This window comes from Pezoporus flaviventris, unplaced genomic scaffold (genome assembly GCF_033815535.1).
Source record: "Pezoporus flaviventris isolate CSIRO_AGI_PZ_B2104156 unplaced genomic scaffold, CSIRO_AGI_Pfla_v1 ptg000014l, whole genome shotgun sequence".
Classification (NCBI taxonomy): Eukaryota; Metazoa; Chordata; class Aves; order Psittaciformes; family Psittacidae; genus Pezoporus; species Pezoporus flaviventris.
In genome coordinates this window covers 930,073-950,101 of record NW_026892562.1, presented here as the reverse complement: position 1 = coordinate 950,101, position 20,029 = coordinate 930,073, and the positions used below count along the sequence as shown (strand labels likewise).

Below are 20,029 nucleotides of genomic sequence, written 5' to 3'. Positions count from 1 at the left end.
CTGGGGCACACAGCTAGTCTGTACCGCGGCTGCCTGGGCCGTGAGGGCTCGGGCCCGCCCCTCGGAGCCGGTAACCAGGAAGCGGGAGCAGGAAGCTGCGGCAGGCGCGGAGCTCCGGGCACAGCGAGGATGGCTGGTGGTGGCCCGGCGGTGAGGGGAGCCCCGGGAGTGCTGGGGGGGAGGGATGCTGGGCCTGCCCTCGGTTAGTCCAGGGCTTCGCTGCCTTGTTCTTGAGGGCCCCGAGGCCCCGTGAGGCGACGGGTGGGGCCGGCCGGCGGTTTCGGGCTCCGGCGGCAGGCTGTCGGCGGGGTGCAGGAGGTTGGAGCCAGGGAGAGGCGCCGGACCCGGCCGATGTGCAGCCTTCGCTGGGGCTGCTCCCCTCCGGTGGGGTTGGGGGCACAGGGCGGGCCCTCGCAGCCAGATGCGAGGCTGAGGAGGGCGGGGGCTTCCTCACAGCGAGCAGGGAGGGAGCGGGAGGTGTCCGCCGGCGCGTGAGGGTTCTTGCGGCTTGCCCTTGACGGAGAGGGGAGGCCCGTGTTCTGCCTGGAGGGCTCCTCTCCTGGAACCGCTGTGCGCGGCGGGCCCTCTGGATGCCGACTGTTCTGGCGGTTCAAAACCTGCTCAATGGATCACGGAATGGTTTTGGTTGGAATAGACCTTAAAGCTCATCCAGTCCCAACCCCCTGCCACGGGCAGGGACACCTTCCACTAGACCAGGTTGCTCCAGGCCCCATCCAACCTGGCCTTGAACACTGCCAGGGATGGGGCAGACACAGCTTCTCTGGGCAACCTGTGCCAGTGCCTCAGCACCCTCACAGGGAAGAACTTCCTAATACCTAATCTGAATCTTTCCTCGTCTAGTTTAAAGCCTTTTCCCCTTACCTTATCACTAGGATATCCTTGTAAAAAGTCCCTCTCTAGCTTTCTTGTAGGTATAGGCTGGCATTTCTAGCACAGCAGCATTACTGTAGGTAAGGGTGTTTTAACAAGAGCCAGCTCTGCAAGGTGCTTGACATCCTTTGTAACTGATGGACCTTAACCGTCACTCTTCCATCCTCCCATGTCCCTGTGCTAAATAAAAGGACTAGTCTCTTGTCAGATGGCTTTAACTGTGCTTTAAATGAACTTGCTTATTCTTATTAATGCAATAAGGAGGTGTGGTGTACAGTATATAAAAAGTGTTTGTTGACAGATGCTTTGTTAACCAACAGTGTAAAGGCCATTGCCACGGGCCTCATCGACCTCATATGCACAACTGCCTCAGTGCCCATGGGGATAAAGATCTCCCAGTGCTACCAGGAATGGATCCCGTCGTTGAAGACCCCAGCATTTGTGATATTGTCAAGGCTACACAGTAAGTATATGTTCTGTGTGTGCAGAATATTGAAATAGATGGGAGTGTCCTCAAATGTGAGCCAGGTTGGGTATTTTTGCAAAGGAAAATTTTAGTTTCATTTTCTCCCCATAGTGAAAGAAGGAAAATAATTTAAAAGTATCGTTACAAGTATTTTTATCAGAAACAGTAGTATCTCAACCGTATTAGTTAGGTAGAAAGTTCTGCTCATCAAGGTTCAGGCCAACTCTTTTCACTAGACTTCCATTGAATGCGATGTGAAATTTGCTGAAATAGGAGCTGCTGGTGATTCTTGATGAGATTTGTTTTTCTTTAGTATGCAGCTGTCTCTAAACTGGAGGATACTTAACAAATGGATGATAAGTATATCAATTATTTTTTCTCATTTAAGATATGGAATGATAGAGCGATGCAAAGAATTGGTAGAAGCGGGATATGATGTTCGACAACCAGACAAAGAAAATGTGACTCTTCTTCACTGGGCAGCAATAAACAACAGACAGGAGCTGGTTAAGTAAGCTCTAGAGTCCTTGGGAAAGTAACATGAGTATTCTGCCTCCATTGTTTATAATCACTTTGTCACTATTTTACTTCAAAAGAAACAAACATGTTGTTTGGGAAGAAAAGCATAAAATTCACATTTTTAACCTAATTACCTTTGTGAGAATGTCACTCAAATGTAAAATTACCTTGGTTTCTTTATATGTAAAATTATGTAGTACTTGAAATCATTAGATTTTCCTGGTTTGGTTTGTTTAACAAAGATTAAAGCTGATTTTATAAGTGCCTTGCTAATGACTGTATTTGTTCTTAAACATTTTTTCAAACCAGCATTCTTTACTGAAAAAATTCTCTTGTCCATTTGCTTCTCTAAGTGAATTTTTATTATAAGCTATTTACTACTAGAGCTATGTTATCCTTAGTATCATGTTTTAATTTTTTTGGCTGTTCTTAATCTTATGTTGCTGTTACACAGGTATTATATTTCCAAAGGTGCAATAGTGGATCAGCTAGGTGGAGATTTGAATTCAACTCCCCTTCATTGGGCCGTTAGGTATGCTGCTTTCAACTCCTATTGTAAATCTGTTAGGATTAACAGTTATAGTAGCATTTTGTGTAGTACAGAAGTGGTCATTGTAAATCAAACACTGTGGTGGGTTTAATTTATTGAGGTATAAGAGATTTTGCAGCATGTGCATAGTCATGCTGAAATCTGTTCTCTGATCCCTGGCGGCTTTGCAAGCCACGGAGTTGTGTTATGTGAGTATCTGTGCTTCAGTCATTTGAACTCCCATTTTGAAGTTTCCCTGGGGATGGAGCAATGCTGTTCAGACTTCCTAAGTCCTGCCTTAGGGCAAAGAAAGCTTGTTATGTTAGGGTACTGAAGATTGCTGGTGGTGCTTATTAGGGCACAGTTTAAGTCTGAAAAAGTTGTGGTCACTGTTCCCCTCAGACAGCAGCCTGTTTAGTTAATATGCTTTCAATCGTTTTAGCTTCTGCACTAAACGCTTCTTAGCTTCTGCACTCCACACCTTGGTGTGCTCTCATAAGACTCAATGTTGCAAGTCCTGGACTTGAAACACAAGTTTATAGCAGTAGGACCACTGTAAGCCACCTTGTTGTTCAGAGGCAGTAGAGAGGTCTTTGGCCTTTATCTCCCAGTGCCATCAGCTTTTCCTCCTGGGCTTCTTAGAGCTGCAACCACAAACATGAAATTATAGAATGGATTGGGTTGGAAGGGACCTTAAATTTCATCCAGTTCCAACCCCCTAGCATACAGTATCTTCCTGGGCGATGGTGACTGTTGGTGCTTGCATGTTTAACGTCAGGTTGGATCTGCTGTTTCTGGATATGCTCTAGATGACATCTGTTCAATTGATACTTTTAAAATCATTCAGCTTTAGCTTCTAGGACAGTATTTGAGTTAAATGACCAAAAGGACAAAAGCACTGCTCATCTGGGAAGAAACATAGCCTTAAATAATTGTTCTGGGATAACTTCTCCGAATGCAGATTCTCATATCAGGAGATCAGTACTTTCTACTGGCCTGTCTTAGTCTTCTGCCAAAGTTAGATACTTCTTCAGAGGAAGACGTGCTCACAGGAGAAATTACTGTAGAATAACCATTGTATTCTAAATTAATGGTTTGCCATAGGTTGATCTATTAAGGTGTGTTTTTAATACAATTTTCTGCTATAAAATTTAATCTTAAAAAAGTAATTTCCTTAATAAAACCACAACAATCTGAACAGATTCTTTCTTTTTCAGACTACCTATGAGAATTATTAAGGCAATGATTTCATTAGAATGTCTGTCTTTTTTGTCATTTCTAGTTTTATTTTATGTATTATTACAGACAAGGACATCTACCTATGGTCATGCTACTGTTGAAATGTGGAGCAGATCCCAGTCTTATTGATGGGGAAGGATTCAGTAGCATTCATTTAGCAGTGCTGTTCCAACATGTGCCCATTGTAGCTTACCTCATATCCAAAGGCCAGGTATGTTGTTGATGTCCCACTGTTGTTTTCTACTTTGAGTACATACCTGTGTGTATGATACATTTCAGAATTAACTGCTTTATTTTCTAGATGACAAGCAGGTATTTGACAGCAATTTCCCTGTGCCACAAGTCCAGAGCAACTTAAATTATTCATCATTTTTATGTGTTTGGTTTTTGTTTTAATACCCTCCCCTGTTCTTGTCACAATAACACACAATTCAGAGTGTTTAAGGAGAGTTGTTAAGACTATGCAGATTTGTGGTGCTGTAAAGTAACTGGCCCTTACCTGAGAACAAAAAGCACTATATGCCATATCTACAGCAGGAAGCATTTGCTATTTAATTACAGTTTTATAGCTAATGGTCTGTGCAATTGTCCATCAATTGAAGTGTGCAAAATAGATGACCAGCCTAGGTCTGAATTCTATATTACAAATGTTTGTTTATTCTGCCCTTTTATATTGTATCTACTCTAGTTGATGTCTGCTTAGCTTACATCTGAAATAAGCAGAATTAATTCCAAGTGTAATAATTTGCTAATAAAAATAAGAGTAGAGTTTTACATGATCTAGACTCTTTCTTTGAAGCACTGAGTATTAAGATTTAAAGATTTGGTAAGTATGTTTCTCGTAGAGCTGTCTAGTAGAGTGACTGACTTCTAGAATGTAGGTATGGTTGGTATATATCACAGACTTAAGGAAACTTTTAGCCCATCTATCTTCAACTAAAAAAATTCAAGTGATTAAACATTTCTTTTAAGTTATTCTGCTTTGACTTAATGATGGGTGGAGGCAGGGAAGAAGGAAATTTTCATTGTGAATACTATTAGGTAATGCAAGTTAGATGATTAAATAATTATGTCTTAAGATATGTAATCCCTTTTTTTTTGTTGTTGTTTTAATAAACCAGTTTTGTGTACTTGGACATTCTGTTATGTACTTCTATTCATGCAAAGAAGGTGGTTAACGTTGCTTTTCGAAGTCCATTTTATTTATAATATCTTTGTGCAAAACAGGACAAGAAATGTGGTTAACATGCTTCCCTTAAAAATGCCCTTGGTGCAGACTGTCCTTTAAAAATTTCCATAGTGGAGACTCAGTGTATTAGGAAGGGAATGCTCATGGAGTGCTCACAGAGCAAAGAGAAAAATGTTTAAACGAGCATTGGCTTCTTGGCTGGTACAGTTTGGTTTCTTTCCATTTTCTTTCTATTAGTGCAGCTAAGCCAGTTGTATAGCTCCAAATCTGACCATCTAACTCTGTCTCCTGAAATCCCTGGTAATCATTTGCTTGTTATCTTTTTCTTGTACTTAGAACGTAGACACCACAGACTTCAATGGACAAACACCGTTAATGTTAGCAGCACAAAAAGCCATTGGGTAAGTAGCAAGTATCTTCATCAGAATCTATTGTACCCAGGAAGCAGTGAGATGACTTTTATGAAATTTTTTTGTTAAACTGACATTCCTTTCCCTTTTAGTTGTACTAAAATATTCAGTATTTCAGAGATCAGGAGTTATGAAGTGGCCAATTGGATATAGCAAAGAAAGTCAAATGAATTTCTAAAATAAAATTAGGTTTGTGGCTGAGCCGTGTGCAGCATTATTATGCTTTCCCAGAAATGAAAATCAAGAGGTGGCTGCATTTAGAATAAATAAAATGTGAAGATGTAAGCTGATATGCAGTACTGTAGAAAGATGCTATTGTAGAATCACAGAATGGTTTGGGTTGGAAGGGACTTTAAAGCTCATCCAGTTCCAACTCCCTGCCATGGGCAGGGACACCTTCCACTAGTCCAGGTTGCTCAAACCCTGGTCTGTATACAACCTGTGTATATACTCTGTTTTTGTTAAAATGGTAAAATAATACAGTCTGGAGAAAAACCCTGAAGCTAGGTCCTGAACTGTAAACTCAGATTTACTGTTGATGAGCAAGTTCTGAGACAAGGCTTTGTGTATCTGCTGTTATTTCACAGAGAGGAACAGTGTTTTTTATAAGATGTTCAAAATTTTCATATCCAATATCTTCTTCATATTCCAAGATACTCATATCTTCATATCCAAGATTTTCTGTCTGTTAACTTTTATACTTTATTTTCACCTAGACCAGAACCCACGAGGCTTCTCTTAAAGTTTAACCCCTCTCTCAATGCCGTAGACAATGTTCAAAAGAATACTGCACTGCATTGGGCAATAGCATCGGGAAATACTAGTGCAGTGGATCTGTTGCTGGAAGCTGGTGCTAGCCTGGACATAAAAAATGTCAAGGTGCAATTTCTTTCATGATACTTCATTCCATGGGGCATGAATGTGTGAAATGAATGTAAAGAAAAACCTGAGTCCTCTCTACTTCGGGTATCATTTGCACTGAGGAATTATCACCTTTCTTGTGGTGTGGCTCAAAGTATGGATGCAGAGATTCTTTGCAATGTTCATTATATGGACAGCTGAGCCTTTCAGTCACTGATTTTCTTTTGCAAATTTTTTGCCCTCTCTCCATCTTTCAGTTCAGTGTTTCAGGTTGTTGGAGACGGTCCAGCAGGTAACTCGAATGGATGCAATCTGAAAACAAGCAGCAGGTTTCTGAACTACAAAGCACTGGACTAAGCACGTTAAAACTCTGAATTTAGCTTTTTCTTGCCTTAAAATAAAAGGGGAGGGGCTGGGAAGTGATTGACCAGTTATTCTTGTTATAGCTATATTTATTTTTTGCTTCTGTTAAAAGGGAAAGCATATATGTGTTAAGTGCATAAATAACTAAACATTTCTGTTGTTAAAGGGAGAGACACCATGTGACCTTGCTTATCAAAGTCTGAATCGATTCATGGTTTATATGGTAAAAGAGGAAGAAAGAATGAGGAGCAGAAGAAATGATATGTTACTGAAAATAGTAGAGAAATATGAGGTAATTTCCTGAGTAAAAACTAATGGAAATAAATCTAGAGCATTCTGTGTTTAGAATAATAATGCAGGCCAACTCTTTCCTAACAAGAGGATCACCTATGGTTTCTGAAACTGGGTGCACAAAACTGAAATTCTTTAAAGCATGTAGCAGTGGTTTGGGTGGGGATTTTGTGTTGTCTATCACCTTACCTTACCTATCTTGAGTCTTTCAGCATTTGTTATTACATTAGCTAAATACTTTTGAAGTAAGTCCTGCTTGAATACTTTGTCATATTTTAACCATAATAATCTTAATAGCTCGTCCTGCTGTTTGCATCTTCCTTGACATTTATGTGGGCCGTAGGATACGTCATGAACTTAAGTTTTGATTCTTGGCTTTTGAAAGGAGGTCTGCTCCTCTTCCTGCTGTTGGGGATGGCTCTGTTTGTGAGGTTTGTGGCTTTTTCTCTCTATACATGTATTTCATTGGTACAGACACCATATAAGGTATCTAATGCAATAGTCTTTTCAGAGTTTATTTTCACTTAGCAAAAAAATACTTCCTGAGAAATGATTGCAGTGTGTGTGAAGGATTTAAATATATGTACTTTTTAGAATGACCATAGAAATGGAATGTCTTTAGGTGTGCAAAATAATAGTTTCACTGAAAAATTTGGATAAAAGCCCCAAACCACTAAAATGTTTAAGCAGTCCACTAGCTAATTTTAGTGATAAAGAGGGTGTTACTGAAGGTTTGCAGCCAGTAGACACAGATGTCAATGCACAATGCTCAGAAATTTACTTTATCTCAACTCTTATTTCTGTATTTTTGGCACAGAATGAGCTTTAATGAACCATTCACTCCCCTCCTGTTCCCCAGACCTCCCAGTGTTATCCTGAGATGTTTCACAGCTTTCCTGCTTTCTTCAACAGTTCCTGCAGCAGTGTGCAAATAGAGAGGGATTGCAATTTTCACCCACTGCTACAGCACTTCTGATATTTAATACCAGGCTGGAGTAGAGCATTCTGCAGTTTAATTTGTTGCAGTTAACTCCCTACACATCTGGCTGAAGAATGCATTTGAGTGAGGAGAACTGATTACTTTGAGAGATGTGAAGTGTGCTGCATGTGTGAAATTTTAAAAATAACTGAACAGATGATGGATACTCTGCGGAGTTATGGTTTAAATATATTTTTTTAATATTTTTTTTTTTCTTTTAACATCCTTTTTAGGCAACTTGTGGGGCTCAAGAATCTAAGGCACCTTCCCACAGCATTTCTGCTAAGTTCCATATTTTGGATGTCTGTGACCTGGTTTTTCTGGTTCCTGCCTGATATCCTTTATACTCAAGAAATTCAATAGAACTCTCCTTAACAGTTCTTAATAAATGTAGGCTTGGTCATGCAAGTAGTAATGAACAGTGACAGATAATTCTACATGACTGTTGACATCTGATAAGACTGGTTTACTTCTATCAGGCAGGGTTGAAATAAATTTGACTTCAATTTCAGGTTATATATGGACTAAAAATTTGTACCTTTTTATTGTATCAGATATTTGTGTATAAATCTGAGCTATTTCTTATCTTCCTGGAATATCAAAAGGAAGGCATCTTTGTTATAAACCTGATTGTCTCTGTTAACATCTCCATGTGACTATACTGTATGAGAGTCTCAATTATATAACAGGATAACAAATGCATTAATAAGAAAAATCTCTTCTTTCTAAAATGACAAGGATTTGACAGTTAGTGAAATTCGTGCTTCTGCTTTTAAAAACAGTATACTTACCACCAAAAAAACAAGGAACAAATTTCTTCAGGTCTCTCCAAAGTAGATCTTCCAGTCTCCTATCCATTCACAGATTATGCTGCATCCTTAGTGTGCAGTGAAGTAATTTCTACATTTCTTTTGCTTTCTTTCAAGAGGCTTTGCACTGATTAGTACAAAAAAGTTGTAGTAGTTTACACTTGCTTTTCAGTGCCCTGTGCTTATGGAATCATAGGGTCAACTGGGTTGGAAAAGACCTTTACGATCATCAAGTCCAGCCTTTACTCCAGCACTGCCAAAGCTACCCCTAAACCATGGCACTGACAGCCTTGTCTGCACAGTTTTTGAACACTTCCAGGGACAGAGATTCCACCACTGCCCTTGGAAGTTACACAGGGGACTTCTGTTTATTCATTGGTTGAGTTTTATGAAAAAAACCCTTTAGAGACATACTTAGAACTGTAAATAATTTTGTACTAAACCAGCTGTAATATAGTGCTACACAATTTTAATGAATTTTTGATTACTTCATCCTTTAAATGGCATTTTCTTTTGTATTGTTCCCAATTAAGATGTCCTTAATAGAATTATCAGGATTAACTTGGGTAAACTGATAAGTATATTCCCTCTGGGGGTACGTGCATATGCTTGTCAGGGTTGCACTGTGAAGTTTTAAGATTTTCTTGGTGTCATATGCATGAAAAGGAGATCTAATTCCAACAGGAGGGTGTTGAGTCAGCCACTCTGCTGAAGATAGGGAGCAGAGCAATATTCTTGAAGGTCTAGCCAGAGCTTGGTGACATGGGCAAAAGTGGGTAGTTTCCATTTTAGTATCTAGCCCTTTTCCTCGTGAATGTGTTTTCCTTCTGGAACTGCTCACAGATTTGAGTGTTATAAAATTGTTCACTATTTTGGTTAGCTGTTTTTATCAAACTGTCAAACTGTTCCTCTAGACTGAATGGAAATCCAACCATTCTAATTAAGGACTTCTCTCAGCCCTAACACAGCTATAGGTCTGCTAAAATTCAGTGCTAATATGTTGTAATTTATCATCTAGATTTTAATTAGAGGTATTTGCAATGTTGTTAGTTCATAAGACAAAGCAACCTTGAGGTTGCAGAACTTGATCTTTAAGAGTTACTCGCATTGTGTGGTTATATAGCAATTGAGAGGTCACTGGAGATGAAATCCAGGCTTGGGAGCTCTGACTGCTCCTTGGTGGCATCATGGACTGTTCTTTAGCTATCTGTGCTCTCAAGGTCAATGCTTGGATTTAACTGGTGTGAAATTTGTCCCACTCCACAGTCCTCTGTTGCTGTATAGAGACAGTTAATCTTGACATGTTGTTCTCCCCCTTTCACCTGACATGCAGATGTTTTATGTACCTAGTGTAAAAATCATGTTCCTAATGACTGTATATCCTCCCTCTTGCATAATAATTTGTCTGCTAGAGATGTTGCAGCAAATAACCGTACTGAATTTCAATCTGGTTCTCCGGTGATCATGAGAGATGAATTCTCTCCATAGACTTAAATTAAAATAGTCAGCCACTGGGTAAAAGCAAATGGTATGCAAGAGGAAAAATGTCTAATTAGACAAGAAGTTTGTCATTTCATCATCATGGCACAGCTTGCCCAGAGAAGCTGTGGCTGCACCATCCCTGGCAGTGTTAAGGCCAGGTTGGACAGGGCTTGGAGCAGCCTCGTCTAGTGGAAGGTGTCCCTGCCCGTGGCAGGGGGTTGGAGCTGGATGAACTTTGAGATCCCTTCCATCCTAACCATTCTGCGATTCCATGGATTTTGTAGTATATTTGTGAGGGAAGAATAACTCCCAGTAGCTATCCCATTACCTTCGGAAGTGTTTTGTCAGTGTGTGCTTAGTATAGTTTTTTTTAGTGACAAAGGTATTTCCAGGGTGATTTCCAGTTGCATCTTTCTGTCTGAGTTTACTCAGTGGTTTTAGCTAAAACAAACAAGAGGGCAGGACCTAGAAAACAGTAAAGGCGTGTTCAGTGACTTCGGGGTGTATGATGCAGTCAGCCAAATCTCACAGCTGCTGGAAATTCAGTAACTATGCATGTCTGCTATGCATGTCTGATTGGTATTGTTGCAGTCAAATAGACAAACTTGAGTGAGAAAAAGAAGAAATTGAATTCACTTTGAATCTGTCATATACTTAAAGGCAAAAATCTGCACTCTGCTAGTGAGGATGACAGAGAGCTATATTGTTTGTGCAGTTGTAAAAGTCTTCTCAAATGCTCAAACTGGACAGAGTATTCAACTTCTCCAATATGGTGTCCTCTAAAGAGCAGAGAGGATCCTACTAGAAAAGTGAAATTTATTCTTTTCCTTTTTGTGTGTTGCTTGTGAAGTAATAAACTAATTTTAGAGGATTTTCTTTGACAGATAGCAGTGATAGAATATATTCCTTAACCTGAATATTACATGGAACAGATAGAATTCTTGAAATCACTGTCATGCTCAGCGTGGTGGGTCTTCTTTATTATTTTTATAAAACTTGGAGAACCAATCCTGGATATATTAAGACCTCAGAAAAAGAAAGGAAGGAGGTAGGTGACTTCATAAAAACAGAGGGAAGGGCTCATCTGGTGCAAGAGATGGTTATTTTCATCATCATGTGCAGCTTTGTTAGTCTTGAAAGCAGTGAAATACTCTTATGGGTTTTTAGCAACAGCATCGCACAACGTAGATAGTAGATAATGTGTCCTTCTACTGCTTGTTTCCTTATCTTCATAATCCTGCCATAATGGGCTTGCTTCCATCTTTTCATTGAAATGTGACCTTTGCCAAAACATTGTACAGAACCATTGGTGTTATCTGCGATATAAACTCACATAGAACTTCACTTCATAAATACGAATTTTGTATGGTTGCCACTCCAGTTGTCTCAGTTTAGCAAGAGATATTCACGATGCTTTCCTACAACTCTCCATGCTCATAAAACATAGACATTTCTAGCTCAAAGGCTAGAAATTACTTAAATTTTGTTAGATGCTTTGAAGATGCATATAATGGTTTGATTTTTGTGCTTAGGCATCATGTAAATGACGTGCTATTTCCTAGCTCTCTCTTAGAATGGCAAAAAGAAATCAGTAGGGACTTTGATATTTGGTCTCCCCAACTTGTGGATTAAGGAGTGCGTTGTGTTTGTCATTTCATTGCTCTCCAAGAGGTTGTATTTGTTCAGATTGCCAGTGAGAACTGTGTTTTGAGCTTTTTGCCACAGGACTAGTAAATGTTGTCTACCTAGTATGTATGACAGAACAGTAAATACAGCAGCTCTCCTCATGTCTCTGAGGTCTGGCTGACTACCTGAGAGGTATCTTGTATCTTAGAATCATAGAATAGTTAGGGTTGGAAAGGACGTTAAGATCATCAAGTTCCACCCCCCCTGCCATGGGCAGGGATGCCTCACACTAAACCATGTCACCCAAGGCTCTGTCCAACCTGGCATTGAACACTGCCAGGAATGGAGCATTCACAGCTTCCCTGGGCAACCCATTCCAGTGCCTCACCACCCTAACAGTAAAGAACTTCCTCCTTATATCCAATCTAAACTTCCCCTGTTTAAGTTTTAACCTGTTACCCCTTGTCTTATCACTAGAGTCTCTAATGAAGAGTCTCTCCCCAGCATCCTTGTAGGCCCCCTTCAGATACTGGAAGGCTGCTATGAGGTCTCCATGCAGCCTTCTCTTCTCCAGGCTGAACAGCCCCAACTTTCTCAGCCTGTCTTCATACGGGAGGTGCTCCAGTCCCCTGATCATCCTCATGTCCCTCCTCTGGACTTGTTCCAACAGTTCCATGTCCTTTTTATGTTGAAGACACCAGAACTGCACACAATACTCCAAATGAGGTCTCACGAGAGCAGAGTAGAGGGGCAGAATCACCTCCTTCGACCTGCTGGTCACACTCCTTTTGATGCAGGCCAGGATACGGTTGGCCTTCTGGGCTGTGAGCGCACACTGAAGCCGGCTCATGTTCATTTTCTCATCAACCAACACCCCCAAGTCCTTCTCCACAGGGCTGCTCTGAATCTCTTCTCTGCCCAACCTGTAGCTGTGCCTGGGATTGCTCAGACCCAGGTGTAGGACCTTGCACTTGGCATGGATAGATGAGATAGTCTTAAGACCATCTCATTTTGAAGAATACTTCATCCACATGGTTAATTAATTTTGGCAACAGAGATAGTTTTCTGGGTAATTCTGCATGGGGGAAGTTACATCAGTCTTTGCTGTCTGGTGTTTCTCACAGACCTTTTTAAACATTGAGCACTTATTCCTATCAATGCTTGGCACTCAAAATGCTGATGAGTTGCAAAAGGCCTAATGTAAAAATCTTCACATCCCCCTGGAAATGCGATCCAAACACAAGCACAAACTACTTTGTCTTTCAGAACATTGGAGCTCTTGCAGAAGCAAATTGCTTGGACTTCAGAACGTTTTGCACATCATGTCTTGTAAGTGAGGTTTTGGTATTTGTTTGCTTCTTGAATTTGGCTTTTACTCAGTCCTGCTATAAAAAGCTTTCTCCTTATCGCTTGTAATGTAAGTGTTACATGCATAGTTTGTTTTGTGTTATTTAGATTTATGTTTTTCTTTTACAGTGACAAAAGAGATGCTTTGATATCCTTGAACTCTAATCTTAATAAAATAATTATTTCTATTAATTTTTTTGTAAAATTAAGATTTATAGTTCTTGTCTATGTTGCATGTTGTGAGGTCTGTTAGAGTATAGAATATGTTTGTTATACGAAGTAAATGTATGTTATAGAGGACGAAATATGATGGTGCCTATGAGCTGATGCTCTAAGGTTTAGTGCAATAGATGCTTTTGCTATGGCTATATTCTTTTCCTTCCTCTCAACTAGGTAAGGAAGCCTTTGAGATCTGTGCATTGCCTTGCTTGTGATTCATGTGTAGCCAGATATGATCATCATTCTCTGTGGACTGGACAGTGCATTGGTGAGAGGGTTTGTTTTATCAGAAAATGCCACATATTTAAAAAGTTGCAGAAATAACATTTATCTCCTGAGAGAGAGAGCACACCTCATGTAAGAATACATAGTTGATACTGAAGGGCTTACTGATAGATGCCAGAGGGAAATGAGTTAGATGGTTGAGAGAAAGGCAACTGTAATTGTTAAAGAGATGGGTTGGTCAGCCTGAAAGTAGGGGCCAAAAAGTCTGAGACTTCTCCTTTTGAGAGAAAGAGTAACAGGAACAACAGGAAGCAATGAAATGGTGGCTAAAGTGAATGCAGAACGGGTATTTGCGAGGCACATCATACTAGGGAAGGCTCAGTGAGAATAGCATCTGGATTTAAAATTGGTGAAGGAAAAAAGAAGTCTTTACATTGCAGGCAGAGGAAATTTGGAGCTTGCTGCCATAAGGGTTTGCAGATACAGGCAGCATCAGAAGGTTCAGAAAGGGATTAGACAAATGGTTGTACAGTGTGTCCAAAAGTAGCTACTAAAAGAACTAAACAAGTATGTACGCTCTGACATTTTAAGAGAGAAGCTGTGGATGAGGAGAATGAGCTGTACAAAGTGGCCAGCCTCACGTGTCCTCTTGGACTGATGTTGCCTGTTGTCACTGTTAGAGACAGTGCAGTGGAGCAGCTGGACCATTTAACCCTGCAGAGTGCCTTGTTTTGGTGTTCTTTGAGAAACTCCCTCTTTCACAGAATCAGCTGGGTTGGAAAAGAGCTTTAGGATTATCAAGTCCAACCATTCCCCCAGCATTGCCAAGGCCACCACTAAACCAGGTCACTGAGGGCCTCATCTACACAGTCTGTGAACACTTACTTCCAAGGATGGTGTTTCCACCAGTGCTTTGGGAAGCAAGCATATTCTTCCTTTCTCTCTCATTACTGGTGATGCTTAAGACAGAAAGGTTAGAATTTTCTATCTGTAGCAATGTATTTTTAGCATTCTTTTGCCAATTGCTTTTTGCAGTGTTAAATACTTGAAAATATTTTTACAGCGTTTGTTATAAGGTGGTGAGACATCCTTCTGATGCATTGTTTCAAAGCTTTGAGCAATACTGATTGTAATTTGAAGGAAAATGTTTGTATATCTTCATGTAACAGTTTCTCTGACAGAAGTCTCGAGTTTTTCATGCCTGTGTTTGCAGTTCTGAAGCACACAAAAGTCAAACAATTAAATTGAACAGCTTAGATTTTTCAGTCATATGAGACAACTGTACTGTGCATAGTGAGAGCTGTGGTTGCATAGTTAGTCCTCATCTAGCCAAAACAGCTAAAGGCATGCTCTGAAGAAGAGACAAATCTGGCTAACTTCTTAGTCCTATGAACTTAAAGGGAAATGCAAGTACTGCTGAATTTTAGAAAGTCAACCTTTTTTTTTTTTTTTTTAATCTTGTCTCAAATTCAGGCATTGGGAACCATTGTTACTACCTGCTGTTCCTGTCTTTCCTAACTATGACCAGTGTCTGGGTGCTTTATGGAACTCTTCTGTGTATGTATCCATGAATTTATATCAAGTTATCTCTCGAAGATGTGTGTGTATGGTCTTCAATTTTCAGTATTTCATTTCCAGCAAGTGTGATGATACTTGCACAAATAATACCATATTTCAGCAGTGCTTTTATCTTGGAATTCCATCTTTAAATGAAAATACATCATATCTGAGTCTTTGGTCAAATGTCTACTTACATGTGTGTTGAGTAAGAGCTACTCTAGAGCTCTAGTGGGATGTCCATTAGAAAATACAGTATCAGTAAGCATTTATCTTAGGTGAAATAGGGAAGCCATGTGGAGGAATGTCAGGTTGCAGGTTCTAGCCTGGATAGCCTTCACTGTAATGGAAAATCAGTTTGTAAATACTTTATTGCAAAGGCTGTATTGATTTTGTTATTTGGAAATAACTATATTGAACACTTGCCAAAGTGTCTTTTTATTTTTAAGGTAATGATGACTTTGAGTAGAACTGTCTATCTAACTGATAAATCCAAACTGGAAAACAGAGACATTCCTTGGAGAGAGTAGAGCCCTTAGAATGTAGTTATACATTCTTTTAAGTAAAGTACCTTTTAAGTAAAAAGTTCTAAATTTTATTTTATATTACTTTACATTATATTGAAGTGGGTCGATGTTCAAGATAGTGAACTGAAACAGCTACGGTAGTGGAGAATGCAGGATACTTGTATGAACATGTCTTGCTTTCCTGTCTTTTACTGGTGGTCTTATATATATGCAGAAAGCATGTGGTTTTTCTCTGTTTCCTGTGTGTGCAGGAACATGGGAGGAAAGTAGAACCTTTCATTGTTCTACTGCCACAGAAGCAAAAAGAGGTTGCTCTGCTTCTAGCTTGTGGGGATTTTTTAATAGGTTAAATGCCTATGTGGTAGGCATATTTAGTAGTGCTAAATGCGGCTTTCTTGGCATTTTCACCATCGTGTCTTCTTCTGTTGACGATGGTATTAAGGATAAATGATAAGTTCTTGCCCTAAAATTACAAACGTGCATGAAGCAAAATTTCAGAAGTCTTGACAATAAGAGGTGATGACTTATTTCAATATAATATCAAGAATGTAGTCAGTGCCTTGAATGGTCCTTCAAGGAAAATGGGGTTATGTGGGTTATAAATACATAATGTAACAATTATGCAGCCAGAATAGCAAGCAGTCACAGATCTCTGTGGGTGCTTTTAAGTGGGAACATGATGTATCAAACATGGTATTCTAGATCATATTGCTAGGTAATATTAATTCCATGCAAACAATCTTTGTTCAGTTCTTAAGTGGCTTAATAACATAATTAACTGATTATTCATCTTGCCAGATTGGACAAATCATTGTGCAACGAGTTACCATCAAGATGGAGCATGGGCGTACTTCACACAGATAATCTATTGTTCCCCGTGGGTTTTCTACATGTTTGCACTAGCCTGTTTTCATACTGGGTGGGCTTCGTTGTGGCTGATTGTTCAGCTTTATCAGGTAGTAGTTTGTTTCAGTTTCTGCTCCTCTCTTTAAGAGGCATCATGTTAAAGCTTTTCCCTACATGATCTGCTGCCATAAGAACTGTGCCTGTTTTCCTTGGTTAATGAATGTCACATATAGGTGCTTTCGTTAAATCTCAGTGCAGTCCTTTCAGTTTCATAGGTACTTGTGCATTCAGCATTTCCATGTTAAAAGTAGGATTACAGCCTGCAAATCATTCCTGTCACTGAGTTCTGGGTTTAGTGGTCATCAAAAATTCCAAACGTATAAAGACTTATTTAAAGACATTTTCTAATAGAAGTGGTATTAGTGCCCCCAAAATGGCACAAAAGCTCAATAACATGATTAGCCTGAATCAAAGATTCCATGGCAGAGCTCAGCAGTGCATCATTACACTGCGTTAAATCCCATTGCTACAATAAAATGATGAGCTGGATGGGATCCTGGTGAGGACTGTCGAATTTCTTGGTTATGTTGTTCTCAGAGAGCACTTGGCTATGCAAACAAGATGGAGAACAGCTGTCTTAAGAACATGTAGGAAACGGCTTGTTTATCAGCTTTTAGGAAAGATGTGTCATCTAAATATGTGTTAAGCGTACTGAGCTAAAGCCTTTTTTACCATCTTGTTTAAAAAATTATCCACAACTTGCAATGTGTACTGCTAGATGTCTGTAATGTCCATGCTTACCTTTCATCATGTCCATTACTGAGATACCATGCTGGAAAAAAACAAAAAAAGGTTCTAGGTAGGATATTTACAGTTAACTACCATGTTTTGAGCATAGTCATTTGTAAATGTGCTGCTTTATGATAGTGTGGCATTCAGCCAAAAACTGTATAAGATTTTGCTAAGAAAAGAAGAAAATGGAAGAAGGAATAGGTAAGCAAATATGCAAAAAAAACCCAACACCAACTTCTTTCATTTTATGAAGCTCAGTAAAGAAGACATGGAATAAAGAAAAAGAAGAATTTGAGTCTCTGACATCTACTTTTTTTTTTTTTTACATCTACATCTTTTTTGCTAAGCCACTTGGTCTTTTTGGAGGATCTTTACCAATTTGTGTGGTAGATTATAGACAAAATCTGAGGAGATAAGTGCTTAATGCCTGTAATCTTAAACTTCTGTAGACATCTGTGAAATACAGTCTTGAAAGTACAGTACAGTCATCCCAAATAAGCTTGCCTCTTCAGCGTAAGTGTTAATGTTACAGTTTTCTGGGTTTAGTCCAATTGATGTGTAAAAACATACTTTTCAGTCATTAATTATGGCAGTAGTTACTTAGTTAGATATAGCAAACCTCTTCCCATCCCTCCCTTCCCAGTAGTAGCTTTTGGTAGCACCAGAATTTGAATTTGTGATATTCATGTTTTAACCATATTTTACATATTCATTTTGGTAAGATTGCATTCTTGGGATTGACCTCACATGAAAGAATGAACCTCCTAATACAGAGAAAATCTTCTAAGCATGCTCTTTCACTCAGGAGGACTCCATACAAGTGAGTATTCATGAAGAGCATGTTTTAAACACATTTCAGTACTGATTTGCTTCACTGTTTCATAAATGCAAAAACGTGGTATTCTGTGGGTGTGCTGGTCATGCCTGTTGGGAGCTGTGCTAAGAGAAGGGAGTGGACCTCATTTATCTTGCTGAGAACTTGCTTTGCCCTGGGAAATAAGCAGCCAGCATAAGAGCTGCTGGGGTTCTTTCTTGCATGGCAGAATATATAGGAAAAAGAGGTGCATAGCGTAGTGTATCCATAGCATCAGTCCATAGCATTCATCAGTAGACACTATTTTGGGGATGAGGGAATATTGTCCTTTAATTTATTCATCAATCTGTGTGTGTGTGCTGTAGGTTTAGAAAGAGAATTCAGCTATGAAGTGACTCCTTTCTGCCTTCTCGTGTGATAGTTAGTTCAACAGAGAAACCAGTACCAAGGTTTCCCTGTTATACTAGGATTCTCTGTTTCCTCATGTGTGGGAGCAGATGAGATCTTACTAACTTTTTAATATTGGAGGGGAACTTAATCTGTTCTCATTCTATGATGTAATACAGGTTGTAGAAGTCTTTAATGTAATACAAGTTTAAAAGTTCAACAAAGGAATGATGGTCAATGGAGAACTGTGCTTATGTTTCTTCTCCCAGAGCTGTCTTCATTGACAGCCTTATGTCTGTCTTATGTAGTGTCTTACGGTGAATGTGTATGTTTGATGCTTGCAGTCCTCTTTTGTTAGGTTTATTAATGGGTATTTCTTTCCTTTTCAGTCTTGGATGCTTCCAGAACCTTGCAGACTTTTTTCAGTGCCGTTGCTTTGGTATGTTCAAACCCAATGTAATTGACTGGACCAAGCAATACAACCTTCTTTATCTGGCAAAGGAGAAAACTGTTCATTCTGTATGAAGTTTTGCATAATTTCTAAAACCATTGAGCTGAAAGCTAAATAAAACTGGATATTTTGTTAGTTTTTACAAATTGTTCTGAAGTTCCTTGGTTTTGTTTTTATTACCGTTTCAAATATTAAACCTATCTTGCATAAGCTACAACAGATTTGTATATGGAACAATCACTATATGTCTGTGATGCATAGTTTGAACTTAAACTATCTGAAATTTTATGTGACTAAGAGTATATTTTTCAGGGTAAGTTTATAGAGTGGAATTTCAAAACCATGTTTTAGCCTTTGCTTTATTTTGCAGATAATAAAAGAAAATTATATTTGTAAATGAAAGGGAATGTTCCCATTTAAAAAAATTGTTACATTTGCACTATAATTTTATTACTGATGTTGTGAAAAACTCTTTTAAGTATTTGTATTTGGAGGGCTTACATGTGATAAAATAGGTCTTTCTTGCTTCTAAGGGTGTTTTTACAGGCTGAAATAGTCAAGGGATTTGTGACCAGTGAGGTGTGTAAGAACAGGTAGGCACAAAGCCATAAGAAAACACCTGACTCTTTGCCTCCTGTTTTGCATGGATATATGCCCTGTTAGTGTGTGAAAATGGTTAAGTTGATGGTGGAAAAGAGCAATGTTGTCCTGGGTTCAGCTGTACCAGTTATTTTTCTCCTTCTTAGTAGCTGGTGCAGTGCTGTGTTTTTGACTTTAGCCTGAGAACAGTGCTGATAACACACCAGTGTTTTTAGTTGTTGCTAAGTAATGCTTATCCTGATCACAGACTTGTCAGTCTCTCATGCTCTGCCAGTGAGGAGGGACAAAAGAAGCCGGAAGGAAGCAGAGACAGGACACCTGACTCAAACTAACCAAAGGGGTATTCTATACCGCAGCATGTCTTGCCCAGTATATAAACTGGGGGGAGTTACCCAGCAAGCCCAGATGGCTTCTTGCATCAGGCTGGGTATCGGTCAGCAGGTGGTGAGCAATTGTATTGTGCATCACTTGTGTTTTTTGGTTTCCTTCTCACCTGTCAGTTTCATGTTCTCACCTCTTGTTTTTTCCATTATCGTTATTATTGGTGGTAGCAGCAGCAGTGATTTGTGTTATACCTTAGTTACTGGACTGTTCTTATCTCAACCCGTGG

At 39.4% G+C, this 20,029-nt stretch overlaps 1 protein-coding gene across 2 annotated transcripts; it reads left to right on the top strand.

Moving 5' to 3' along the window:
• The first annotated feature begins 56 nt into the window (after window positions 1-56).
• ZDHHC13 (zinc finger DHHC-type palmitoyltransferase 13) lies at window positions 57-18,966 on the top strand. 2 transcript variants are annotated; one of them, XM_061453092.1, is made up of 17 exons: window positions 57-150; window positions 1,212-1,354; window positions 1,746-1,868; window positions 2,331-2,408; window positions 3,711-3,855; window positions 5,170-5,234; window positions 5,960-6,122; window positions 6,634-6,759; window positions 7,056-7,189; window positions 7,971-8,073; window positions 10,954-11,076; window positions 12,921-12,983; window positions 13,395-13,488; window positions 14,919-15,002; window positions 16,328-16,485; window positions 17,890-17,987; window positions 18,758-18,966. In XM_061453092.1, exons 1-17 carry the CDS (start codon window positions 130-132, stop codon window positions 18,891-18,893), a joined length of 1,857 nt encoding a protein of 618 aa, XP_061309076.1. In that variant the 5' UTR covers window positions 57-129; the 3' UTR covers window positions 18,894-18,966. The 2 variants fall into 2 exon arrangements, with proteins under 2 accessions (XP_061309076.1, XP_061309077.1); XM_061453093.1 differs by lacking the exon at window positions 57-150 and adding an exon at window positions 187-202.
• The last annotated feature ends 1,063 nt before the right edge of the window (window positions 18,967-20,029 follow it).

Coding starts and splice junctions, on each gene's coding strand:
- ZDHHC13 (XM_061453092.1), top strand. CDS start 130: ATGGCTGGTGGTGGCCCGGCG. Junction 1,355..1,745: donor GATATTGTCAAGGCTACACA/GTAAGTATATGT, acceptor TTCTCATTTAAG/ATATGGAATGATAGAGCGAT. Junction 5,235..5,959: donor GCAGCACAAAAAGCCATTGG/GTAAGTAGCAAG, acceptor ATTTTCACCTAG/ACCAGAACCCACGAGGCTTC.